The sequence below is a fragment of the Phoca vitulina genome, unplaced genomic scaffold, assembly GCF_004348235.1.
Source record: "Phoca vitulina isolate PV1807 unplaced genomic scaffold, GSC_HSeal_1.0 scaffold79, whole genome shotgun sequence".
NCBI classification, from domain to species: domain Eukaryota; kingdom Metazoa; phylum Chordata; class Mammalia; order Carnivora; family Phocidae; genus Phoca; species Phoca vitulina.
In genome coordinates, this window is record NW_022589782.1 from 3,110,727 (window position 1) to 3,127,071 (window position 16,345).

Genomic DNA, 16,345 nt, shown 5'->3' on the forward strand with positions numbered 1-16,345 from the left:
AACACGTTTATGGGGTATGATCTGCCTTTTTCTAGAATTTGGGTGGTTCCCCTCTGAGGAGTTTTCGGACAGTCATTGCTTCCTATCCAGTCAACACTGCCCTCCTCCAGGCGCACTCCTGGGCGGGAAGGTGAAGTAGTTTTAGGAAATGACGGGTGTGATCATGACACGACAGACTTCCCGTCCCTAAACCCAAAGACAAGATCAGTGTTCTCTGTGGTCTTCACCGGCCCGTTTTTGACTTTAGCATCTGTGGTTGTACGGTGACCAAGCTAGCTGGTTGCTTTTCTTTTTCCTTTCTTTTAGATATATTCACATGTCATAAAATTAACCCATTTAAAGAGCACGGTTCTGTGGCTTCTGGTGCATTCACAAGGCGGTCAGTTGCCTGCGGCCCAGATCCTAACTCTAGACTCTTGGCTGGATCTTAACTGGAGATCTTTCCTAACTTGTGACTCCCCGCCTGGCCCACAGCTACGTCTGGAAGAAGGACAACGCAGTCATCACCCCATCCAGCAGTTCCAGGGTCGTGCTGGAGAAGGACGGGTCCCTCCTCATTAGCCAGACGTGGTCGGGTGACATCGGAGACTACACCTGTGAGATCGTGTCCGAAGGAGGGAACGACTCCAGGACGGCCCGGCTGGAGGTGATGTGAGTGTCGCCACCGTGTAGCCTTAACTGCCCCCCCGTTATCTGCGGCGGTACGGCCAGCTGTCCCGACTCCAAGTGCCCGGCACGACAGTGGGTCCCCAGCCAGCCGTCAGAGGCCATGGCCTTACACTGGGCTTTTGTTAGATCCTCGAAATTACAACTTTTTGCTCTTGGTTTAGAAGGCTTGATACTTGGTTTTCATCCTCCTCCTCCTCTCCGTTTCCCTCATTCCCTCCGTGGGCGCCCTATCCTGGTGGGCTCTACGGCTTCCTGAGTGTGTGTGCATGTGCGGGTCTCCGTGCCCACCTCTAGCCACTGCACCTGCTGACCCCGGGCTCTCTCTGCCCTCCCCTCCGCGCTCACCTGGCCTTCTGCCAGGGCCTCAGCCTGCTGCTGCCTCCACAGCTGGGCCTCTTGTCTTCTGCCATCCCCCCTGAAGGGCTCGTGCCTCCTCTAGAGCTCAGCCACAGGGTCGCCCCTGGGTTGGGACACCAGGTGTCTCACAGCCTCCCGGCCTTTGCGTGGACCCTCTTTCAGAGCCCTGGTCGTCCCGGGTGGAAACGCCTATTTTCACCATTCCTTCCCCACTGAAGCAGATGCACCTGGATGGCACGGCTTTGCATTTTGAGTGCCTGGTGGTGCTCTGGGACCCCAGAGGGGCTCGCTAAATATATGTTGGTTGGTGGACGTGCCCATGAATGGATAAATGTGTGTAGGTTACTGGCTGGTCCTCCTTCTGATTGGCTCTTCCCTCGAGGCTCACACACCCCGGGCTGTTCCTCCTGAGCACACAGGCTCAGATCCCACTGGGGAGATCCCGGGCCCCCGGCACCCAAACCCCCATTCGTCTCTTTCTTCCTCCTGTCTTTCCTCCTTCTGTCATGTTGGGGATTTCTTTTTTTAATTTTGATAATATTGGAGTACATGACCAGCAAATTCACATAATCCACTGTGCTATTCACATTTTTAAAACTACCTTTGAGAACTCTTAGATCATCCATCATTGGTATCAAATAAATAAAAGTGTTAGCATTTCATAAAGACTCTGTCAGCAGAAGCCAAATTGCATGCTTCTAATACAGTGCATGCTTTTTATTCTGCACAATTTTTATGTTCTACTGATTTACATATCTTCCCTTCTATTTGCTTATTTGATTTCCTCTGAGTAAAATACATTTTTCAGCAAATGTTGCTGTATCTATAAAATAATAGGCTTTCTGTAATGGTAAAACACCTCATCTCTAAATATAGAAATATTTGCAGATTTGTGATTCAGACCAATTTAGGTACACTGGGTTGCAGAACTGATTTGGAAGGCTGGTTCCTTGTGAATTGAGTGTAATAAACACTCTACTCCTGCAAATCTGAATGAATTGAGGAAGCTGTAGGTTATAGTGTGGTCTGTCTCTAGATCCGAATAGGTCTTAACCCTACGACATCAGTAATGATAATAGTCATAAGTCACGATTGCAGGGCACTTGTGCTTCTCAGAGAACTTTCAAATCAAGCTTGGTAACATTTCCATGATTTACTCAGATGACAAAAAAAAAAAAGAAGGAAAAAGAATCTCATATTGCAGAAGTGACTGAGAGGTACTTACAGCTAAATAGTGTCCTTCAGAAGAGGCTGAAAGCCTGCTTCCCCTGCCTCCCCACTTGAGTTAAAAGCTACTTTGTTAAATATAGAAATTAGGGGCATCAGAAGTGGGCTTTGCAGAAGCAGACGGTTCGTTGGCTTGCTCTTGGTGTGTTTGTGGCGAGTTTCAGCGCCCTCCTCTGTGCCAGCCTGGCTGGATGCATGTCCCCTCACCCCCAGGACAGCCCTGGAGAAAGCACGGTCCTGGCAGGGCCACGGGGGCCAGCAGGTCCTTGGGAGGTGCCGCCCACCAGCCAGGCAGGACTGGACACCCCGCTCCAGCTCTTCCTGACTTTGGGCAAGTAGCCACCATGTCTCAACCTCGGTTTTCCTGACCGCGAGCTGGACATGTCATCATGACCCTATAGGGCTGTTGTGAGGTTTGACCGAACCAGCGTTTGTAGAAGCCTGGCCTGGAACCCAGCTTTGGGTGGGTACTCAGTAAATCACAGCTCCTCTTCCTCCCTCACCATCTCGCAAGAAGGGCCGTGACTCTTTCATCAGGAGCAGCCTCCCCACACCCGGGGCCAGGAAGTTTCTCTTGTATCCTGCTTTATCTTTGACCACATTCTGTGACCCTCGGACCCACTACATATGTCTGTTTGCTGCTGAGCCCTCCATGACTGGAACGGTGCCAGGTGCATAAATGTCCCGTAAGTGTCAGAGTGAGCCTCGCTCCCCCGCCCATGAGGATGAACTGGGCTTACGTAATTGGTATCACAGAGGAGGACTAATTATGAGGGGTCTGCCTTCATCACCTCCCCGAGAGGAGAGGCTCCCACAAATCCCCATGGTGCCACATTGTGCTGTATAAATTAATCACATGCAGGTCGTCATGAAATGCTGGTCGCCGGCTGGATGACTGTGTCTTTCACTGATGCCTTTCGCTGGTGCCCCACAGGAAGGAGCTAGTTTGGGATGACCCCATACCCCAAAGCGTCTTGCCGTATTGAACACACCAGGGGGACCAGGCTCCTAGAGCTTTATGGATTGAGTAATTATTAATCATTTAAAGACCCAACTAGCTTTGCATCTTTCCTTCTGAGATCAGAGACTAATTCTTAGGAGCCTGGAGTACAGAGAAAACCTAATTGATGGAGCTGACTTGAAGATTCGGTCCCTGAGGCAGTGGGAGAGGTTTCTCTCAATAAAGCTACACCTGACAAAGCCATAATAAGGAGTGAGCGATTTAATACTGCTTCTCGAGAGTTGTCAGGCCCCCATCATCTTCATCCTCAGAGTGAAGTCGGAGAAGATGGGTTTGACCGGGTCATCATTTGTGCATTAAAGGGTCAGCAATTCCACCTAGAAAAATACCCAGCTGACCCTCTTCCGCGCAGCAAGTGCCCCCATGGCCACAATTTTGCCAATTGCTTCGAATCTTTTTCAAAGCTGTTTTCCCCAAACACACTTGGCTTAATCTCCTTCCCATACAGTCCTGGTTTCTTGTTGTTGATCTCCGATAGTCTTGTGGTGTAATTCGCTTGATAGTGACTTCCCCGCCCAGCTCTCTTTAAATTACAAAGTGACTCAGCACCAGCTTCACCCCCATTGCTCCCAGATCCCTTTCATTTGTCACCCTGTCTGCATATCACTGTCTGTGAGTCACTCTGATCATTTATCTCCTTTCAAAGTTGGCAGAGAAATGCCAAGACAGTCTATTCCTATCAGATAAGATTCTCTGAAATGGATTCCGAATATATTAAAGCCTCATTTATCGGTTATTGATGGGTCAGTCAAGTATTGCGCAAAGCTTAATTTTCCTGATAACCAAAACTTATCATTTAAAGAAACAGTTTACATTTCCAAGGCATATTAAAAAGTTCTTTGCATTGAGAAACAGGTAGGATTGAACACAAGAGATAAAGGGGATTTTCCTACAGGACAGAGGCTGGAACTAGGAAAAATCTAAATTTCCTTCCGACTCTTGAGTCCTGTGGTATGTGTAAAACGTCACATTGCTCATTGAGCCACCATCTTGGGCATGACCGTGAACCGATGAAGAGGACTCTGGGGGCGCAGCGGTGGATGGCGGCTCATGATTTCTGGAGGCATCATGTCATGTCCTTGGGCACCACTGGGCTTGTAGCTCCCTGTTCCTACATTAAATGTCTCAAGTCTCAAGGCTGCTTTGTCTTCACAGTTCCAGAGTCTTTTCAATCTCCCCTCCATCTCAGGCCCCTGGCTATTATTTTGCCGTTCAGGGTGCCCCCTTCTTGTGGGCGCTAGGGCCTTCTCCTTAGTGGCTTTTGATCAGCAAAGAGGAGGGAAGTCAGAAACCACTCTTACTAGAATCACATGCTGAGTGAGAATCAGCAAGCTCTGAGGGGCAGGCAGGGACAAAGGGCAGGTGCTCAAGTAGTTTCCTCTCACTCCAGAAGTGGCTGTGACTGGCCCACAATCTGCAAAACACTCCACTCCCCAGATAGAAAGCTCTCTGGTCACCTGTAGATTGGTCATCTCTTGGCTCTCATTTTAGGCTGAGAGAAACATGATCTGAAATTGAGTGGAAGAACCCCATATTTTCCCAGCTGTGGGAAAGATGTACTTTCAAGATTTAGAAGTGGATCTGGCGTGTCCCACGCAAGGCCACAAGACAAGGTGTGCCGAGACACAGTGGTTTCTCTGGGGCCACAGGTTGAACACTCTTGTTGTCCAATAGGAGCCTGTTCCTCTACAGCCTCGGGTCCAGTTCATCCAAACTCAAGGTCCAGAATGGCCACTCTGCAAGGCTTGTCCCCAGCAAGCTGTGCGCCCCCCACCATCTCCTCTCAGAGCCTGGATGCCTGGCTCCTTAACCTCTAACCCGCTTTTGTCTCAGCGTCTGTCCTCTCTCCTGACCATTACAGAGATGTCATATGATCTTTTGTCCAGTCCCTGGGACACTTTCCAGTGAGCTGCCCTTGGGGTCCCAGTTCCAGCCCTGGAAAGTCAATGTCACACAGCTAGCCTGGGAAGTTTGAACACACGTGTCGCTTACTTGCCTTCCTCTGTGACCCAGTGCAAGCCCTGCATTCCCACCACTGCCCCCAAACCACCCCCAGTCTTACCCTTGCCGTCAGCAGGCCATTCCCCTTCCTTATCCCTCCTGCCTAAGGGAGCCTCCTCTCCCTCTCCACTCACCCACATGCCTCCAGCCATGTGGCCCCACCATCTCCACAAGGTGACCCTGAGGCAGCCCGCCCTGCATTCCCACCCAGCATTCTTTTCAGAACCATCCTGTGGCTCCTGATCTGAAGGGCCTCACCTTGTCCCAGTCTAGATGCAGGCTTGTGCCCCTCCTTAGTTGGTCAGCTCTGGGAGAGCAGGACAGTGTCAGCCTCCCCCTCAAGGTCCAGGGAAAGAGGCAAAGAAGGGAGAAAAGACATTTCCTACCCTAGAGAAGGGAGGCAGATCCATAATCAAACAGAATGCACTGGGGTTCTTGCTCCTGTAGGGCTTCAAGATGTTTGGTGAACTGAAAAATCTGTAAATTGCAATGGGAATCAAGAGGTAGAAGTGATCGGTTCTGCTCAAGAATTAGTCAAAGGTGAGAGGGAGGCCGCGCCTCGGAGGCCAATTTTCTGATTGGCTCGACCCTCCAGTCAATGGGACATCACGTGTGCCTACACACAGGTCACAGAATGGCTCCACTCAGGGAGATGCTGGAAGTTTGATGCTCTCAGGAGGGCACCCAGTGTGGGCTGGGGGCTGAGAGTGTGGGAGGGCATCTCAGCAGATGCAGGGGCTAGCTCATGGCGTGACCCTCTACTGTGGCAGCAAGCAGGACTTTCGGGAGGATTGCGTGTCATGGCTCTCGGGAGAGCTTGTGTTGGCTGGGCTGAGGCTGGTCTATGGCAATGAGGGGTTGGTGTTACGGGAATTTCTCAGGGACAGTAGGTCAGACGTAGCAACTACTTAGATGTGTGTGAGGGTGGGCATGGGAGTATAACCACTGACTGAGAGAAGGATGAGCAAACCAACACCCTGGTTTTGGTGGGAAGAATGATTCATGACCAGGGTCAACCCCCACAGATCGCTCCTCTGAAATGTGTCATTGGACTTGCCTCCTGCCCACTGTAAGATCCTCTTAGGACCTCCCAGCACCTCATTTCTACCACCCCCGTCCTTCCAGGCTCTCGCGGTTGCTACATCTGCTTCCAAGTCTTGGGGCTGCATGCACATCTCTCCTCCCAACTTGGAAGTAAGTGGGGGTGGCCCTCAGGCCCGGGGGGGGCAGTGTCCCGCATGAACAACAGCCTGGAACACAAACCAGCCTTGTCAGCCTTCCCAGTTAGTGTTTGTCATGTCAGAAAACCTTGTACTTTAGGGAAAGTCTTTACAGTGCAGTTCTGACCCCCTGGAGTCAGCATGCACCCCACAGGTGAAGGGCACTGTTCCTCACTTCAGACACCAGCCGCAGCTCCACGGCCCCCAGGCCACCCGTGACTCAGACCAACTCACTAGCATTTGGGGCTTCCCATGACCCCAACAGGGTGGATGATTGCCTAGAACAACTCACAGAACTCAGTTAAGTGCCATACTTAGGATTTCAGTCTTATTATAAAGGATACGATCAGGTCCGGACATATGAGAGGCAAGGGCAAGGTCTGGGAGGGTCCCCAACACAAAGCTTCCACGTCTTTGGGAGAGATCATCCTCCCGGCACACAGATGTCTGACGACTGACCAGGAAGCTCAACTGAGCTTGGTGTCCAGAGTTTTTACTGGGGTGTCATCATTGGCCACGTGACTGAGCTTGGTCCCCGGCTCCCACCCCTCCTCTTCCAGGAGATCAGAAGGTCTGGCTGATTTCACTGGCTCAAAGACCCAACCCTCTAACCACATGGTTGGTCTTTCCAACATGGCGGGTCCCCTCCTAGAACTCTGCAGGGGCCGCCATGAGTGCCATTGTTGGCATAAACTCAGGTGTGGGCCGACGGGCCCCCCACCAACAGCTAAGACAGTCCCTCAGGAACTTCCAAGGGCTTAGAGTTCTACCTCAGGAACCTGGGACAAAGACCAGACCAGCTCTTTATGATACCACAGTCTTATTTGGACATATTTATCCAAGTTTATCTCAGTTTGTTTTCAGGTGGGACTCCTTCAACAACTTTGGTTTAGGTTTCAGAACAAACCAATTTCAATAGGAAATGGGGCGTGGGAGAAGAATAGGTATTTTATCCTGGCATTCCCTTCAGATTGGTCTGCACTGGGAATTTAAAGGAGAATCAGTTACTGGAGAACTCAAAGAGAAACAGCTCCCTCTCTGATTTAAAACCTAACTCACAGTTAAAGAGAAAACAAACCAACATTTCAGGCTCAAGTTGATTCTTTATTGTACTAATTTAAAGTTTCAGTCTACACTGGAAATACTAGTTTGTTTATTAATGGTGTGCCTGGGTCAGAGAGAGCTGTGTTTCTGAGGTAGCTGCAAGCATGTAACGGCTTAATAAATTTCAGTGTAATGAGTACGTTTTTAAAATTAAAAATATCAAGCATAATTATGGCTCTTTGTGCTGACCTATGTGGGCCAGCAGTAATTGATGTCTACGAGAGACCAAAAACTAGCGAGTGGGTGACTCGGGTCCACACGGCACCCCTCCCCCAGCACCTGCTGCAGACCTTTCTAGAAGCTGTTCCCAACGGTGGCCACAGAACAGGGTGCCGCTCCTGGATCCGTGAGATGGAAAGTCAGGCCCCAGCCTGGGGCCCCTTAGGATTATACGGTGGCAGACCCTTGCTGGTAGAAACCATGCAGCTGGATTTTGAAGCTTTGTCACCAGTAAATCCCAGTAAACACTTTTCAGTATTTGTTTGCTTTCATTGTGTTTCCATTCTATAGCCCTGCTGATGTGTTATTCACTCTTTCCAGGGCATTTTAGTTAGTTTTCTCCACGTTCCCCTGAGTCCTTCCCCCAAACCCTGTTTGTTACCCAGCAGAAGACGGAATGACAGCACAGCCCCGTGCTGTCGGTAAGGGGCCAGCCTCGCTGTCCAGGAAACAGGCCGGCACTTCGGCTGGTGATCCCACATGCTAGCGTTCCAAACTTTTGTATTCAGTCTTATTTCCCAGGCCTTTTCCTGTTTACACGGCTTCCTGCATTTCCATTAACAGCTTCGGGTTGTAAGAACTAATTGCTGACCGAGTTTTCTCAATTAAATAACATACTGTGTAGAAATTGACCCTCCCCACCCGACTGAAGGTACGGAGTCATCAGCTGCGTAATCTCCACCAGAAGGATCAGATCAAATTTCTGTGGTAGAAAAAACAACGTTGTGAATGGGGAAGGGGGGGGGCAGTCAGTATTTGTGTTTGGGGCATATTTTATATTCTCCATTTTCCAAACATTGCCCGCCAGGCCTGTGCAGTGTAAGGACCAGGCCAACCGTCAAGTCTGATGTGCACTCTCTTCTCTTTTTGTTCCTTTGTGCCCAAGTGAACTGCCTCACTCACCTCAGAACCTGCTGGCCAGCCTGAACTCTTCCCACAGCCACGCCGTAATGCTGTCCTGGGTTCGGCCCTTTGATGGAAACAGCCCGGTGCTTTATTACATCGTGGAGCTGTCTGAGAACAGTAAGTAATGAAGCCAAGTCGTCACCTGGGACAATAATCAGATTGCTCTCTGCACACGTAACACCCTCAACCCTTACTTCTGGCTCAGACCCCAAACGACCAGGAAGATGCTACTGATGCTTTACGGAGTTCCAATGAAAACCCCAGCTCTGGCTTCGGGAAAGATAGAAGGTGACATGGGAGCCTGTGAGGGACGAGAAGGAAGCCTGGGGTCTTCCCGTGAGAGCCCAGATCTGGAGGCCGAGGCCCCAAAGGGAGGCTGTGCACACTCCCGTTCAGCACCGTCCCCAGGGCCAACTCGGGCTTGGGGAACAATGCCGCACCTGGGGCTGGTTGGGAGCCAAGGACAATACTAGTTAGTGTCTTCACACGTTTCCTCTGGTGCAGATACGGGCTAAGTATTCCCGGGGCCGTCCCTTCCTCCCCCTCTTGGCCTCCGTCAGCATTTTCTGGCTTTGCTCCGGCCCCATTGGTCCTCCTTCCCTCCTCTCCGTGGACCACGGGACGGGCTCCCCAGCGTCTCTCCTCTCTGCCCCCTGCAGTCTCTTCTTAGGAAGTCATGTGCATCCCTGTGATTTAAAGGGCCATCTTTTCCCTGAAGAGAGATCTTGGTCTCCGGCATCCTTCCCTGGACCCCCGGAGTCAGCCACAGAGCATCGTCCCTCCCCATCTCTGTCTTGTGGTCTCACACACGATTCCGTGTGAATTCTTCAAACTGTGATTTCAAGTTCTTTTAACCCTGACGATCCTCACCACGTTAGTGTGGGCATTCAAATCTCGGTTCCAGCCCCACGGCACCCTTGGTGAGGCCTCTGTTGCTCCAGCTGGAAGGCCAAGAACAGGCGCTCCTCCCTCCCTCGCCTGGCCCCACGCCCACATCCGCAGCTCAGCCACCCTGCCGGTGTGTATCCTAGGACGTGCTGGACCCTGCTCCCCTCTCCAGCTCTCACCAGGACAGCCTCTAACTGGTCCCCCTGCTTCTACTCTTCTTCTCTTCCAAAGCATTCTGACACAAGCAGAAACACTCATCTTCTTAAAATATGAAGGACGTGTCCTCCCTGGATACACCGCACAGGCCTTAGAATGAAACCCACTGTCCTTGGTGCCTGAGTGCTGTCACCTGCCCTGCCACCCTCCCTTATTATATTATCCCCTCCGTGATCCTGCACTCTCCCCGGGCCTCCCCCATGGGCGAGAGAGCCAGACCACAGGGAGCTAGGATCTTGTGACGGGCCATGTCATGGGGCCCACGGCTTGTCTCCTCGTGCCATTGTCATTATAAATGGGTCCCTGTTCAGGACAGCTAGGAATGGAGCTCTCTCGGGGTCCCGCCGCTGAAATCCGAGTCACGCAGGCAGAAGTGCACGTGGCTCGTGGGCCCTGCTCACTTCTGCAGGCGCGGGCATCCCACAGCTCTGCCCACGCTCATGCCGACCGTCCGCTCGTCCTATAATTAGTGACTTCACTCTCCGAGTCTCTCCTAATTATCTTTCATACTTGCCCCTCGTCTCGTACGAGCGATCCTCCCTCCGATCATCACATGCTCGCACCGCAGCAGGCCCTGTGTGCCACTCCTTTTCCAGCGGAGGCAGCCCGGGCCGAGGTCACACAGCCGGTAGGAGGGGGCGGCGGGTTCCCCCCGGGGCCCTCTGCCTCCACAGCCTGTGCTCTTAATGAGACATTCCGTGGGGCAGAGTCTCCTCTCGGCACTTGGCAGCAGCCCTGAGGTGAATGCCGACCCACGATGGTTCACTTTGGTTCCCGTCTGTGTGGAGATGCAAGGGACCCACTCTGCAAACCTGCCTTCACTTGAGTGGGGCGGTTCCCAAACCAGTCCGCTGAGAGAGGTCCCAGGAGCAAGATGTTAGTCCCTTCCCCGGGGTTTCTAAATTTACATCCTTGGCTATGATGGCTTTGGTTTTGAGCCCCGTCTGAAAACCAGGTGCCCGAGGTCCGGGCCCTGGTTCCCCTTTCCCGTGGACTCCTCTGACGGCCCATCCAGTCTCTTTCCTCAAATTGCAGGGTAGGGGAGTGAATGGAAACTGGTCTGCATGCCACCATCCATCGTAGCTTCAGCTCAACAGCTCTGGTCAAAGGGAGAAGGCATCGGCATTATTTATTAAAATAACCTTTCTGAGAAGATAAGGGTTTCCTGAGGACGTCGTGGTCATGCGGCCTGTAAGAACCGTAGGGCTTGACGCCAGTCTGTATGGAAACAGCGACACAGGAGCAGAACTCTTGCCCTCAGGATTCAGACAGACACGGCCCCCGCTGGGCGTCCGCATCCTTGAGACCAGGACCGGGTTCGTTCATCTCTGTATCCTCGGCCCCTGGCACCTGGTGGGCACTTGGCAAGTGAACTGAAACAAATCTCTCTGGTAGAGTCCCTTTGTGATGGACTCGGGCTACGGCCCTAGACCCTCTCCCAAAAGACAAGTGCTCCACCATTCTCAGGTTACCAAAATAAGACTTTGTTTCAAAACGCCATTCCTGCTGTTTTCTCAACAGATTGCGTGGGTGATTGGTTCTTCCAATCAGACATCTTGCCCGAGTAGGAAACAGGCTTCCTGTGCAATCCTTCATTCCACCCATGCGTCCGCTCACCCAACACTAAATCCTGACCGGTCATCTGCTTCAGCCCAGGCGCTCTGCCGGGTGCTGGGATGCAGGGCTGAGGTGATCAGTCTCCACTCATTAACTGCAAGGAGAAGGGCACACTCATCACCACATCCTGCCACATAACGAGCTCCCGCCGAGGTTCGTGCCGGTGCTGTGGGAGCCTGGTACAAGGGGGACCGGCCGGGACATGAAGCAGAGAGCCTCCAAAGGGGACAGGCCCCAAGACACGGGCCAGGCAGAGGATGGGGCAGCATCAGCAACGGCCCCAAAGCGTGAGCCTCGAGGCACGGCGAGAGCAGCTGGCTTCTACGGAGACGACGGGGGCGCTGGGCCGGGACATTGCCGGGTGTGGTGGGAGGGTCTGCCTGGGGAAATTCTCCCTCACTCTTGGTGTCCCAATTCAAATATGGCTTTCCTCCATACCTGTCCTTGACCCCCACCGCCATTGTGCCCAGGCAGCCTTCCTCCTTCCCTCCTCGGGGTCCTGATACCGTTATATGTATTTCCCCTTGAGTATTTGGTACTGTGTATAATAGTTACTGGTCTACAAGTGTGTCTTCCAGCGAGACCGTGAACCCCATAAGGGCGGCCCGGGCCCAATTCTCTTTGTACCTGTGACAGCCAGTAGAGAGCCTGGCACACACGGGTCCTCTCTGTGGGCGTTCAGTCGCTTCATGTCATGGCAAAAGGGTCTAAGAGCATCATTAGTCCCTCATTAGCATCTGATTCTGCCAACTGGACCTTTCTGGAGCTGGCTCCGACTCCCATTTGTTTCTCCTTCAGAGGCTGTGATGTCGAAGAATCTACAGTATTCTACACTATTACTATTACTGCTTGAAGTATTATTACACGAAGAACCTAGAGCAGATAAGATGGTTATCTCTGGGCTGATTCCAATTTCTACTGAGCAAAATACGTCTGTGGGCTTTGCCGAAACAGTTCACAGTATTGCCAGTTGCATAGTTGCCGAACTTCCTGCCACAGCGAACAGGAAGCCCAGCTCTGTCCCCTGGGCCAAGGATCTGGTTTTATTTTTATTAGGAAGCGGTGCCCTTAAGAAACAGCTGAATATGCTGGCTAATTATGGTCGCAAAGAACAGCTTAGCAGCAGTACACTAAAATGGAAATTGTATTTGGCCTATGCTCCACACTGTGCAAGTGGACGAGTCTAACTAACTCCATGCAGCAGTCCATCCATCCGGCTCCTTGGGACACACTCTGCAACCAGCTGCTCCTGGCAGGCTGATCGGGACGCCGTTCTCCTGGAAACCGTGGCCCCTGCAGGGGCCAACCTGGCGTGGCTCCGTGGCGGGGGCAGGCCCTGTGCAGCACCTGCCCTCACCACAAGCCAGCCGCTACCAGAGGGCCTCTCCAGAGCTTTTATGAAACAGAACTCTGCAGCCCCCACTGAGCCTTTGTCCGTGCACTTGCCTGGAGGTGAAACCCTCTCCGGAGAGCACGCTGGGCCTCGCAGGCACCCTGAGGACTGCCCCTCTGTGGAGCGTGAGAGTTCTCTTCGCTGAGGCTCAAAGAGGACAGCAGTGTCCAAAGGTCTGGTCCGAGGTAACTGCCTGGGGGGGCTGAGAGCACACGGGGTCTGCAGGCAAGGGGAGCCTGGGGGTCCTGGGTTAAGAGAGCACAGGGATTGTTGCAGCCTGATAGCAAGGACGGGGCGAACTGATCGAGAATTCTGGTGAACAGCTAGAGCATTTGGCCCAGTCTCTTAAGTGCTTGTTGAGTTGGATCAAGAATAATCTTTCTTTGAGATGATTATGATAACAAGGCAGGAGAAGAAACCGAGAGAGGCTTTGAAGTGGACTCAGAGACACATCAAACCCACGTTACCTGGCGTCTCATCCGGCAGCCTTTGGGGCTATCTGCCTCTGTAGAGACCCGCACTTTTCATTGCTTTCAAGCTGTTCCACAACTCCGTGGATCGTACAGAACTGAAGAGTAATGCAAATAATTCTCCTCCATAGAAATGCAAATAAATCGTGTCTGGGTTATGAGTGGTTCTTGCAGTAACCAGTTATCACTCTAGATACGAACCAGGTTTGCATCTATCTGTAAATTCATTTAGAGTGCGCGCTGCAAATTCCCTTTTGGTACCTTTGGAGCACCTTACTGGTTCCTTCATGAATTAATGAACTACCTAAAATCTTTAGCACGTGTTCATTTTGTATTTGGATGAGAGCCATGGTTTTACCTTTTAAAAAATGTATCCTTTCAGCTGAGTGAGTTGGCCTCATATAGTATTAGAAACACATGCAGTCATTGAACGAGCTTTGGCGATAACCCTGATTGTTGGGAGAGGCAGTCCTTAATCTAATCCTCAAATTGAGCCCTTTGCCTGCGCTCCCTGAGCTGCACTAAGGCATTAATTCCACTGCTAAAATAGAATAGTTGAGATCTTTCACCAGCTGGAAAGATTGTCTCTTTTCCTATGAATTTTTTTTACACCGTAGCGCGTGTCCCCCGGGAAGCAGTCACAGGTAATAAACACCCTTACACAAAACTCCGGGCTTCGTTTCTCTTCATTTTTTTAATAGATGCGGGTGTGGTTTTGCCATCACACCTTAAAATACTTGAATTGAACTAAAATATAAGATAACTTTGTAATTTTTATTATTAAAGTTAGGCATGCTCACTAATAAAAACCTAGAGCTTACTTGAAGCACAGAGAGGGAAAGGAATCACCACAGTCCCTTGTGAGTTGAAAGCCAGCCCCACTGTCCCACGTCTGCCAGGACTTAATACCCGGCCACCCTCTGCCTTCCAGCTCTCCTTCCCTCCTGGCTCTTTCCGCCTCACCAGAGAATCACCTCCTCCTCCTCATCTCTTAGCCATGCCGTCCGCTCTTCTCCGCGGAGGCCAGAGCCTCCCCAACCTGAAGGCCAAGTGCAAGTGAGTGGTCATGGTCCTCCAGAACGGCTGTGCCGCCCGTGCTCTTGATCTCCCGCCACCCAGAGCACCGTGCTCCCTTGGCTTGACTCCTGCTTCCCTCTTGGATCCTGCCCTTCTTCTTCCATCCCTCGAGCCATTCCCTGTGACTTGTCTGGAGACTTCGTTTCCTCTCCTCCCCTAAAATGCCAGCATTCCTCACTTTGCTTGCTCAGCCCACGGTCTTCACCTCCTCTGTGCCCCCCAGCTAGTGAGCCCGTGCCACCGTGGTTCACCTGTCACCCGTGTGCTGCCGTTCCCTAAAACATGTTTGCAACCTAGACCTCGGCCCTGGACCCCAGACTCCTGTAACCAAATGTCCCCAGACATCCTCACCCAGCTGTCCCATGGGCTCAGCAAACTCAAACTGCCAGAACTCATCATGTTTCCCCTGAAATTGCTCCTTCTCAAGTTAGAAACCCAGACATCGTTTTGACTCTGTCCCCCGCAAATAGTAAGGTTTACCTCATAAATGTTTCTCCAACCCATTGCCCTTCTCCATTCCTGCAACCTCTTTTCCCCTGCTGGCTGCCACCCCATCACACGAGTCCTTCCAGTTATCCTCCCAAACTCTGCCCTCCCCGAGCCATCAGCAGGAGCCCTCGAAATGTACATGTGCCCGAGTGAAGCCTCCCCCCTCTGCTAGAAACCCTTCAGAGGCCCCTCAGAGAAGGGCCCACGGCGGGGCTGGGTGCGAGGCCTGAGTTCCTCCATGATCTCCTTCAGCTCCCCCAGAGTGCGTAGGGCTCCACACGGCCTGGAGACTGGTCCCTAGCCCGTCTTCTAGCCACACGGCCAGCCCTGATTCCACCATAGATATTTCATTGCTTAAAGAATAGATTCTAGGCTGATTACTGTGGCACATAGTCCTATTCATCATCCACCTGCCACCTGCCTCTCCTGATTTATCTCCAGCCACTCACTGCTTTGCCTGTTACGCTTTAGCAATAAGGCATGGCTCGTGGATCCATGCGCACATAGTTCTCTCCCCGTCCCTGCTCCTCTGTCTCTAGTCAACTCCTTGTAGCATCTCCTCCCAGCAGTGTCCCCTGTCTCCCCTTCCAGGGGACACTGTTCCCAGGTCTTGCTCTGGGGGTGGTGGTGTCCCAGATCTTCTCTAGGGGGGCACTATCCCATGTCTCCTGCTCTGGGTGGGGGGTGGGGGGTGGTGTCCCAGGTCACCTTCTCTGGTGGGGTGCTGTCTCCAGGTCTCCTGCTGTGGGGGTGTGCTGTCCCAGGTCATCTTCTCTGGGGAGGGATGTTGTCTCCATGTCTCCCCTTCTGGAGAGGAGTGCTCTCCCTGGTCTCCTGCTCTGGGGGGTGTGCTGTCCCAGGTCATCTTTTCTGGGGGGGCAGGGCACTGACCCAGGTCTCCTCCAGCAGCGATGAATTACCCAGCAGGCAAAGTAGGCCCTGAGGGCACAATGAAGGCAGGACACCAACACATGAAAATATCTAGAAGGAGACTCGTAAGAATATTTTTCCTCCTCCCAAGTTTGCAAAGATACTCTCCTATGTCTCCATTCGGAAGATTTTTACTTTGCATTTCTTTGATTACTGGTCCTGCTGAACACATTTTCCCAAGTTCCTTGGCTTTCTGTGCTTCCTCTCTATGATTTGTCAGTTTCCTTTCTTCTGTTTTTGTATCAAAACCTTAGGGTTGGGCGCCTGGGTGGCTCAGTTGGTTAAGCGACTGCCTTCGGCTCAGGTCATGATCCTGGAGTCCCTGGATCGAGTCCCGCATCGGGCTCCCTGCTCAGCAGGGAGCCTGCTTCTCCCTCTGACCCTCTCCCCTCTCATGTGCTCTCTCTCTCTCATTCTCTCTGTCTCAAATAAATAAATAAAATCTTTAAAAAAAAAAAAAAAAAAAACCTTAGGGTTTTTTTTGTCATGTGTGACACGTATTCTTTCAGTTTGCTTTTTACTCTTAATTTTTGTGTATTCC

General features: G+C 51.9%; 1 protein-coding gene across 1 annotated transcript in view; it reads left to right on the forward strand.

Moving 5' to 3' along the window:
* Positions 1–16,345, forward strand: part of SDK1 (sidekick cell adhesion molecule 1) — an 860,571-nt gene that overhangs the window by 641,468 nt on the left and 202,758 nt on the right. The window contains exons 15-16 of the mRNA XM_032394092.1: positions 475–651; positions 8,705–8,841. Of these exons, the coding sequence (XP_032249983.1) occupies positions 475–651; positions 8,705–8,841 (314 nt within the window). The remainder of the gene's footprint in view (positions 1–474; positions 652–8,704; positions 8,842–16,345) is intronic.